The sequence below is a fragment of the Helianthus annuus genome, chromosome 3, assembly GCF_002127325.2.
Source record: "Helianthus annuus cultivar XRQ/B chromosome 3, HanXRQr2.0-SUNRISE, whole genome shotgun sequence".
Classification (NCBI taxonomy): domain Eukaryota; kingdom Viridiplantae; phylum Streptophyta; class Magnoliopsida; order Asterales; family Asteraceae; genus Helianthus; species Helianthus annuus.
In genome coordinates this window covers 131,592,746-131,604,334 of record NC_035435.2, presented here as the reverse complement: position 1 = coordinate 131,604,334, position 11,589 = coordinate 131,592,746, and the positions used below count along the sequence as shown (strand labels likewise).

At 31.3% G+C, this 11,589-nt stretch overlaps 1 protein-coding gene across 2 annotated transcripts; it reads right to left on the bottom strand.

Moving 5' to 3' along the window:
* Positions 1-718: 718 nt before the first annotated feature.
* LOC110929742 (cyclic nucleotide-gated ion channel 4) lies at positions 719-8,394 on the bottom strand. 2 transcript variants are annotated; one of them, XM_022172928.2, is made up of 7 exons: positions 7,861-8,394; positions 3,527-3,742; positions 2,967-3,283; positions 2,681-2,789; positions 2,358-2,594; positions 1,977-2,063; positions 719-1,335 (listed from the first exon to the last, which is right to left on the bottom strand). In XM_022172928.2, the coding sequence occupies exons 1-7, from the start codon at positions 8,350-8,352 to the stop codon at positions 820-822; spliced, it is 1,974 nt and encodes a 657-aa protein (XP_022028620.1). In that variant the 5' UTR covers positions 8,353-8,394; the 3' UTR covers positions 719-819. The 2 variants fall into 2 exon arrangements, with proteins under 2 accessions (XP_022028620.1, XP_022028621.1); XM_022172929.2 differs by lacking the exon at positions 7,861-8,394 and adding an exon at positions 4,648-5,543 and having other exon boundaries at positions 741-1,335.
* Between the last annotated feature and the right edge of the window lie 3,195 nt (positions 8,395-11,589).

Here is an 11,589-nt window from a genome sequence, read left to right as displayed (position 1 = left end):
AAGCTTACGATACTTAAAAAAATACATGAAAACAAAATTATATACAATCTATTTATGAAAAAAAAAATTAGCAAATAATTTAAATAACACATCCTTCGTATCGGTGCTAAATGTTTTTATCTCAAAAGCTAAAAAAGTTGATATGTATCAAGAAGTATTGCACAAAGGAATGTTAATGTCGTGTTAATATTTGGATAATCCAATGACTTGAGTTTACAATACAAATGAACAAACGTGCCTAGTATAAACTTATTTTATAACAGTGAGATTTTATTCGTAACAGTGTGGGTTCAATTTAAATCTTTGCAAATGTAAGGTTAGATGGTATTTTAGATGTAATAAGATAGTTGTTAAAAAATATTGGGCTACTGGTAGGGTCTACAAAAGGTGGGATGAAGATAAACAAGCTCTTTGGTAACATCCGAATGGTTAAGTGCTGAACTAGTAAGAGGTCTGAACTATTAAGATATTGTATAATACTTAACCGTTCAGAGACAAATATCTAACAGATTAGAGGTCTTAACCATTCAGACTTTGTATAATGCTTAATCATTCAGAGACAAATGTCTGAACCATTCAGCCATCTACTCGTGAAACAAACAGTTTGAACCATTAAGTGTTAAACCAGTAAGAGGTCCGAACCATTAAGAGGCTCATTAAGAGGTAAACAAACAACCTCGTAATAGAGACACTCTTCGGCTAAGATGACTCAGGTTTATAAAAAAATGAATATATTTATATTGCAAATTTAAAATGTAGTTCCGTTATTATTGGTTTTACACACAACATACAAGTAGCACAATATTTTTATGATCGATCTTAAAAGTCAAAATCATCATGATTTGGCTTGGGTGAAGTCAACAAAGCCGCATAGAGTCTTAGCCGATCTTCTCCAAGCGAAGAACACCTAGATAACGGTCTTCTTGGTCTAATGAACGACAATGATGTCAAAGTGAGCCGATGTCGATACCTCCTCCACGCCAGTTGGATCGCAACCGCTGCCCAAGTCCTCCATCCTGGGGAATAATATCGTGCACTTCTCTTCACTTTTTCATTCACAAATGTATACCTAAAATGTTGTGTCACATATTTTACATCATCGGCTTCTAGCCCGAAAGCCTCGGTTGTCTCAAGGGTTACGAGTGTTGATGATGATGGCGGTAGTCTCTCAATAAAGGGTTTTCGAAGGCACCAGGATAAGAGCTCATCGCCACTAAAGTTTCCTGGGCCTAACATGCAACAACTGTTTACACCGTCTCGAAGTACTTGACTGCTTTGGAGATGGCCTCTTACTATGAATAACATTCTTTGTACAGGATCTCCTTCTCTTGCGATCTACTCCGACAATCACAAGAAAGGAAATCAAGCCATTAGTACAACACGGCGAATATATAATTAAACATAGTTTTCGCGGGAAATTTATAGGAAACTTTTGATCATTTTCACGTTAAAATGGCTTTTGTTGGCATTTGGTTGCAAATTCATGTTTTTCGGCGGTGCTGGTATTTGTTTGGAAATGAGTCGCAATTTCCGACCATTTTTACTAGGAAATATTCGTAGGAAAAGTCATGTTCAGGTTAACCTATTTAAATCTATTTGATTAAACATGTCAATCCTCCAATCGGTTTCATACAATTTATTACGGCCCACCAACCGTTTTATCATGTTTACAATTTTTTTTTTTACAAACCATCAAATCGTTTACTACCTGTATGACTCGTTTAGATAAAATAGGTTAAACGGGTCATGTTAGGTTTACACGAATTTACGTTTGTCTAGGTTTGGGTTAAAGCCTTTTACCCAAATAAATATACGAGTCATGGTTGGATTGAACAAATCAATCGATCAACCCTAAATTCATCAACTGCCAACCTAACACCCCCTGATTACATGGATTTAGTTTGCTTCAAACGAGTTAAATGGATCAAAATAAGCAAGAAGAATTAAAGATAGAGGTTGGGTTTATATGGACTTACAGTTTCTCCCTTGGTAAAAATGAGGGACTTGACACGGTCACATATATTCTCGAGGACCAGATTGTCCATATGTTGAAACAAAGGTACCTGAGTTGAACATTTATTAAGATGGTAAGATTTTTCAAGGTAATAAAACAAAGAACACAAATTCCATATCACCCCTCCTAGGTCGGTCCTGCCTTTTAATTTCAACCCAATAGTTTGTATTCTTGTCATTTAAGTCCAAATACTTCAAGAACTAGTAACAGGTTAGTTATAATACTTTGTATTTACAAGGATTTTAACAACATCCAAAACCGGCACAAAACAGTTGCAAAAGAACATTTGCGACTGTTTTGATGATCACAAAATGGTCATTTTTGTAGTAGTGATGTTTCATACCTGCCTGACCAATTCCAAGCAAAGGTGATACTTAATGTCTCTCCGAAGGCCCTCAGGGAGATTGCGTATCATCTCACATTCATCCACACCACGCATTGCTGCCCATCGTTGTCGCTCGTAGTTTCTTACTCTTTGTTTGAACTCTTGAGGTAGGTGCCTCCTCCTCATCCACCACTCTATATTCCTCATTTTCAGTTGCATAGCTTGTTTCTTTGATGTTGTTGCATGCAAGAACACCTAATAACATCCATACCCAAGTTTTAAATCACTTAAACTTTGACTCCTTAGCTCAAATCATTGTATATATACGCGTACGTACATACCTTAATATTTCCAATCAACATAGTGACTAGAAGAAGACCGGTTGTGAGAACTATGATGATAAATACAACTTCTAGCCAGTCCGTTGTGCTCTCCAAGTTGCCAAATGTACTATATCATACAAACGATTAAATTCATGTAAACTAATTCTAGAATGATAAAAGGGGGATTTATTTGTGTGAAATTAAAGTGGTGTATTTTATAAATACTTTTGGTACTTCTCATGTACTTAGTAAGTATATTTATCCCAAAGATTCACAAAAAAAAATTATTATCAAAATTGGTTACCTAAGAGTCATAAGTCCCCAAAAGATAGGAAACAATATCTTTTCCAAACGGCTATCATTAGCGACGAGTTGAAGCGTCCATTTATACGCTCCATAGCTAGAATTATCGTCATTCTGAAGGCAAGTTGTTCTTGCATCTTTGTCCGCCACCCACATGAGCCTCCCCGGATCTCTAACAATGTTGCGTGTACCGTAATAAATAGGTTCTTGACATGACAAAAATCTCCACAGACACCGTCCGTTAGTTTCCATGCATTTTTCTCTCAAACATTTCGCAGCCCTTTGCGTACCAAGCAAGTACCAACAAGCTCCTACAGCCTACACTCGATAACAACCATCATTTAACAAACTGCATAAATATCTCCCGCTTTTTTTGTACAAGTATTTCTAATTTACGATGGAATTTCTAAAGATTCAGCCTCGACTTTTTATTCTGTGTAACGGAATCCTGTCTAATTTACTAAGTTGTGTGAAAATACTGAACTTTTGTATTTGAAAAATGTTTAAGAAGGAACGTTTTTTGTTTTGTTTTTAAGATGGAATCAAGATATAAGAGCTTACATGAGAGGCAACAAAGTAAGCAATCAAATTGAGAGCGATTCCCCACCAAACGGTACCAAAAATGTAGCCGGAGAGTTTTTGCATTCGTCGCAAAAGACATATCGAGTGATAGATCTTTGGAAGGTATTGGAATAAGAACATAACTAAAGCAACCGTCATGATTTCTGTTGTCTTCCCCTTTTTTAACATTGCGGGGATTACCACCCATAACACTATCTGCATTCCAAAACATATATATTTTAGATAAAACACATATACATGCAATTTTATAAACCATTTTTTTTAAATATTTAAAAATACAAAGTATTCCTACACGACATTATAATATGACGCAGGGAGAACCGCATAAATCACTTATACGAACCATATAGTCTGATATAGATATAGTGGACAATTGAAAATGTAACAGTTAATTATCAATTATACGACTTATTTTTTACAAAAATCCAAATAACGAAACAATAATTAATTATTTTCAAAATATATAAAACTCATATGTATAAAATTCAAAATATACGATATAAATCTATAATATAGTGGAAGAGTGAAAATGTAAAAGTTAATTATTAATTATACAACTCATTTTTGACAAAAATCCAAAAAATGAAATAATAGTTAATGATTTTCATATTGTATGAAATTAACTTTCGTTTGAATTTATATAACTCGCGTATATTCTTTTAATAAAAGTACTAAAAATACAACATAAATCACTTATATATACATGTTGAATACAGTGGCGAAACTTTATATTTCCGACCCGGGGGCGGAAGTTACCATACCTAAAAATTTCTATAAAACCGTAGATTCGAAAATGTATATACCAAAAAATTTCTATACAAAAACTACATACTCTACATTATTGAGCGGAAAGTTCGGGGGGGGGGGCGCCCCCTCCCGCCTCTTAAAAGCTTTGTTTGAATATATATAACTCGTATATTCTATTAATAAAAGTATTAAAAATACAACATAAATCACTTATATATACTCATGTTGAATAACATGAATACTACTAAATACGACACACGTAAATGTAACGATAATTAACATTTCTCATAAGTTTATGAAATTAGTTTGTGTTAAATAATTAATTAATATTAATATATGATAATATAATAAACCTGAGGAATGGGAAGGATGACAAAGAAATCAAACAGAACCCTTCTCCAAGCCACCGTTACAAGCCGGTTCGCCACGTTGCATGAACTCTTGTCGTCACGTCGTAATCTCACATCATGACGCGACCACTTGTTCAACTTGAACTGCAGCCACAGGTTAGCCACGTACAATACGTCGGTCATGCACCGGACCACCGTCACAGTAACCGCAAACCACCCATCGATGAACACACACAGATACGAGTCACTTATAGAGAGTGCGTAAAAAAAGAGCGGGTCAATGAACAAACCGGTGGTGCATACTAGCACGTAAACCGGCTCCCAAGCTTGTAGAATTCCGAAATTACCCCGCGTGTTCTTGTTGCACCCGGTTGACACCTCGTCCAGCGGTTCATCAGAACCGCTGGAATAGTTATCGGTGTTGTTGGAATCTGTATCGGAAAATTCATGCCTGCTACCCATTTGGAATTATTTTTATTTTCTAGCAACGCTTGAGATCTTAACCTTTGAATATTTAGTGGATATGTCAAGTGAATTAGTGGATATATACACACATATATATATAGTGTGTGTGTATACAGGAAGGAGGGGTACGCGTGGAAATGACATTAGTACAAGTGTGATGTTTTGTGTGCGTGACCCAGGTTTATTTCAGTAATAAGATAAATATGTGGTAGGAATGTACCAAATTGCCCTTCTACATACATGTGGATCTGATCATGAATGGTTCGATTTTACCGGTTTTGCTGTTTTGGCCCATAAAATATGGGTCAAACCCGTAGGTGTTCATTATTCGGGTTAATACGAACCGAAACCGAAACTGAAACCGAATACTAATTCGATTTTCGGTTTCACAAATTTTCAATTCAGTTGAGTTGACCTGAATAATGTGGAGTTGCAAAAGAATATTATTATGGTTTTTTAACAATATTTTTTTTACACGTAAATACCACATAAGGATCAGAACCCACACCACTAATGTAATTATCTGATTTCTCCTAATTAATCATGTGAATAATACAAGCCACAAGGTTATCCTTGCAAGATTTTGAGAAAATGATATCAGAAATGTATCTAGATGACATTGCAGTAAGAAGAGGGATTCACATGTATGTCATGTAACATCATTGTAGCTCATGCACCATGGCAAGTCTGAGGTTGTATACCTTTGTTTTTCATTTTATTTTCACTTAAATTAGTTGTATAATTCTAAGCATGTTTTGTCACTCACTCAAACCTTGGACTGCCTGATTTATTTCATGGTAGATGGTTATCTCTTGGTTTGCTAAGTGACTAAAAAATAGAAACCAAACTAAATTGTCATTCGCTTTTCGGTTCGACTTGAACCTTAATGAACTTGGTTTGGTTTGGTTCGGTTTTCAGTTTCACCCACATAAAATATCAGCCCGAATAACCTGAATAAATCATAAACTAACTGAACAGAAGAAACACCGCACTCAAAACATCTATTGATATATTTATACTCTATATTAATTTTATCAACATTAGTGGCGGACCCAGTAATTATTTTCTGAACGAAGGGTTTAACCAAATTTTCAAGGAGTGCAATCGGGATTTTTACTTTGAAATACACTAAGTTTTTTTTTTCAAAGGGGGCGCCCACCCACCCAAGCCAAGGCTTGGGTCCGCCAATGATCAACATAATATGCGTTTAAATATGAAATATATATCATTAACACCACCGAACTATTCAGTTACAAACTGAATTGTTACAATGTTTTGGTTTAGCCGGTTCAGTCGATGTTAGACAAGAAGTACACACTACCTTAACCCTTATTACTAAGTTACATAATTTTTTATGATTATTATATTATCTTCTTTATTGTTTATTACATTTTGATTATTAAAATAAGATATAATAATTAATCATCAGATTGTATGAAGTTGATATTTGATTCTTATATATTTACTTAGTGATATCAACTATTATACAGTAACACTTATGTTTGTGGATAATAAAATTCAGAGTTTCAGAAATAACCTTTTATACTATAAAAATCATTTAAAAATATGATATTATATATAGCAATGTAACCGACCAGCCAAAAAACATCAAGGACACTGTCATTCGTATAATTGGTTATGTTACCGGTACCAAGTAAACTCAAATAATAAAACGTATTTTACATTATTACATTTATACCTCCTTCAATCATTATGAAGATCGATCGTGTCTTATAATATTCTTGGTTTATATATGCTGTTTTTTGTTCCTGTCGTCTAATTAATACTTCTATTTTAGAAAATATAAAAATGAAATTATCTTAAACGATTGAAACCTGTCAATTAGAGTTACTGCATAAGAAAATTTTCAGAATAAATCCGGTTTCTCTTCGTGATGCTTGTGATTGAATCCTGGTTATTCTGAAACTTCAATCTTTTAAATCAACTCGACTACATGCGTATGCGTAAATATGTTATTAAAGGAGCTAAGAAAGTATGATATAGCCACAAAGGACCGGGTAGAACACTATGGGTCATGATAATCAAATCTACTTAAATTGATCACTGACCATAAACAATTCCACCTATAGCGAAGCTATTGATAGAGTCTGGGGAGGATAGGATGTAGGCAAGTCTTACCTCTATCTTAGGGGATAGAGAGACTGCTTCCAATGAGACCCGCGGCTCCAAAAACCATAACCAAGACATAAGCTTATGGAATATATAAGCACACAACTACTAAAAAAAGGTGGAAAGAAAAATATAATAAACACATAAATAAATGTAAGTATTTGTAAGTAAAACTACGACACCGGGAATAGCTGAAAACTTATAAAAAGCTATATCACACCTCATAGAAACTGAAAAATCGATCACTATCCATGGTACCATTTAAATAGACTTGAAAGATGATATAAGTCATTGACAACCTCTTTAGGAACCCTATTGTTAATGTATGTATGTATATAGTTAACAATATATATCAAGATACATAAATATAAGATTATTAAATACTGCATCTATACTCTATATATAATACAAAACTTTTGACACAATACTAAAAAAAGCAAGGAAACCCTAAATCATTTAATTACTAGCTAGCTAGTTTATGATATAATAACATGTTTTGCTCAATAATTATATTCACAAGTCCTACAATTCAATATTAACGAAAATAACATCCTACACCCTACATTAAGTAATTTCACAAAAAAATCAAACTAAAAAAAATAGTTAAAATATCAAATTAACCTGGGGTATAGGAAGGATAACAAAGAGATCAAAAAAGAAGCCTTTCTTGGCGTTGGTTATGACTCGAGCCGCAACGCTACGTGCAACGCCACCATGATGATGGTGGCGTGATCGCCACCACCAGCTCATCTTGAACTGCAACCACATGTTCCACACGTGCAAGGAGTCCGTAACACACCGTAGAACCGTGATGGTGACCGCGAACCACCCGTCTACGAACACACACATGCACGAGTCACTTATGGAGAGTGTGTAGAAGAAAAGCGGGTCAATGAACAAGCCAGTGGCGCAGACTAGAAGGAACACACGGTTCCAGTCTTGAACCCGTTGGGATCTAGGGTCTAAAAACACCCTCCCACGTGGTGGGCACGTGCTAAGGATAGTGTCTTTGCAGTCTTTAGAGGCTTCTTCAACTTCTTCTTGTTCTTGTTCTTGATCTTCTTCGGAACTGGTTGAAGTGTAAGCATCTGCAATGTCATGGGTACTAGCCATGTATAAGTGCTGATTATGTGTGTGTGTGTTTTCACACTCAGTGGGTGTGAGAGAGAGGGGGGAGAGAGAGAGGGGAGAGAGAGAGGGGTGAGGGAGGGATGGAGTTGAGTCAGAGGGAATATATGCAAAGATTTTATTTTGGCGGGTAGGAGTGATATATTGATATGTCGAAGAAGAAGAAAAAGAGAATTAAAACATATAAAGAAGACGATACTTAGATTTTGTACACATTGTAATTAATCAATACCCGCCTACCGTTCACAAAAAAAAAATAATAAACCGCAGCTATATATGTGCCTTCATTTATAGTAAATAATATTCTATTTGTAATTTACATGTAAGATTATTATTTTGATATATATGTGCCTACATTTATAGTAAAAATCCCGTTTATTACACGGGTTGAATAAATATATTTTATATACTAAATAATAAAACAATATATCTTTAAAAACCTCCTTTATTGCACAGGTTGAATAAATATAATTTTATATATTAAATAATAAAAAGTTATATCTATAAAAACCATATTGTACGAGTTGAATAAATGTAATTTTATATATCAAATAATAAAAAAGTTATATCTTTAAAACTACGTGTATTACATGGGCTAAATAAATGTAATATTGTTTACCAAATAATAAAAAAAAGTTATATCCTTAAAACCCTCGTGTATTACACGACTTGAATAAAGATGATTTTATATACCAAAAAATAAGAAAATTATATTTAAAAAAATTAATGGGTATACTCGGTACACGATAGATATGATGATTGCGGAGATAATTATTGAAAAGAAAATACAGTGGTCAAACATGTTATTCAAGAAGCAAATAAGCAGCTATTTGAGTGATAAAATATAAATTATATTTAAAAAGCCCATCATAAATATAATTATATATATAAAGTAATATTGAAATTATATATAATTTGTTTAAAATTATGTAATAAAATAGATGTAATAATTTTTTGAATAATGAAAATAAAAATAGATAATATATTAATACAAAATTTGATTTTAATGATAAATAATTTGGTTAGTTAAAAATATCTTAAATTAAGAATTTAAATATAAGAATAATATTTTATTAGAAAAATAGAAGTATTCTATTCGACATTTAAAGTAGAATAAGATTTAATATTAATTTTTGTTTATTTGGTAATCGAAAAGAATAAGAGTAAATTTGTATATTACAAATAAAAAGTATGTGTTTGTCATATGATATAGAAAATCAAATAAATAATATTATAAATGAGAAGTATATATTAAATTTAAATTAAATAATAATTATCTATAGTTAAGTAGAAGAGATTAAACAATGTCAAATGACAATCTCTCCTTCAACCTTACAATTTTACTTTTAATCTATTTAAAAAAAACTCATTTATATATTGTACGGGTTGAATAAACGCGTGTATTAAACTGGTTGAATAAATATAATGTAATCGATTAATTCATACAATCGTCAAGATATGTTTTTTTTTTTTTTTTAAAATATGATCTTTAATGTGTAGTTTACTTATGTTTTCGAAAAATGATCTTTAATGTATTATTAGCTTATGCGCAAATGATATAAAAAACCAGCATACTTTCTATTTTTTTCACATAAAAGACCCTCCAAAATGTTAAATTTGAACAAAATTGTGAATATTTTTTACTTATTAATACCACGTGAGAAAATAACCTAGATGAATTAATATTTTAAATTGAATATATGGCAAACCAAGGTTTGTTCAATGTTTGTTTTTTTTTCCGTTTAAATTCAAGATTTATTTTTTAGTTATTATTAGCTTAGAAGCTTGTGTATTACACATGTTATAACATTTTACTTTACTTTGTTTTATTTTATTTATTAATAAATTAGACACTTATGTATACACGTGGTTGGATCAATGAAACATTAAATAATTATTAATAAACAGAAAAAAATAGTTAGGAAAAGAAATAATAAATAAATAAGTGATAAGCGAGAAATTAAGATTTAATAATATTACTTAATAGAATACAGAAGTGAGATCATTATGATTTGATATTATTATTTAGTAAGAGATTCAAGAGAAAAAATAAGCGTGAAAAAAAACACCAAAAAGTGACATGTGTTTACAAAAAATTTCACATCATCATTTTTTTTCCGTCAAAATCATTCCATAATTCTAAATGAGGAAATGTTTTTAAAAATAGGAAACATTGATTTAATCTTATTTATTGACTTTTTTTTTGTGATCTAATAAATTTATCATTAGTTCCAAAATTATTTTATTCGTCTTATATTAATAATTATTAGTATTTTTTAGGGGAATGTTAAAATCAAATAAATTGAATTAGTTGATGAAGAAATAAAGGATGACGAAGAGATTTATGATTAAAAATTGAGAGAATTTAACCCTATATTTAAATAAATTAACCAAACTCGTGTGATAAGATTATAACTAAAATAAATTATATTTTTGTGCTTATTATATATAATAAGATATTAAGGACTAATATTTAATAGAAGTGTTATCAATAATTATTTAGAAGAGATTAAATTAAATAATAATTATCCATAAAATATTAAACTAAATAATATTTCGTAGGAGGTTTATCTATAATTAATAAGAAGATATTAAACTTAAATAATAATTATCTATAAGACATAGCCTAATATGATAACAAGTGTCCCAAAGTTAGTTTCTTTTATTATATAGTATAGATATTCTATTTGTAATTTACATGTAAGATTATTATTTTAATAATTAAACTATATTATTAAGATTTTAAATTAAAAAATAATTTGTGCTTTATATATTAACAATAACAAGAGAAAATACCTTTTATTTATTAGAACCTATATAAAAACATGTCATACAAGTAGCTGCTTAATTTCTTAATATTTATCATGTTGGGGTTGCATTTGATTAAGATATATCAAAAGTGATAATTTTTAGTTACATGCTTTTATTCATATAATTATGTTCGTGTATTTTATTCTATGTGAATTTAAATGAATATCATGTAAAAATAATTTTAATACAAACATTTATTTTTAAGAGTGTTTGTTATTTACGTTATTTATGTCTTATGAAGCGAAATAGTTAATTGTATAATGTATGTATCATTTTTCATCTCTATATTACAAATAAGACAAAACAAGTATCATTAGCAGTGAAGGGCAAAAAATGCGATCACTTAAGAGTATAGCCTATGATGATCACGAATTTGGTCGTTCCCAACGAAGAATGATCACATGCTCATAT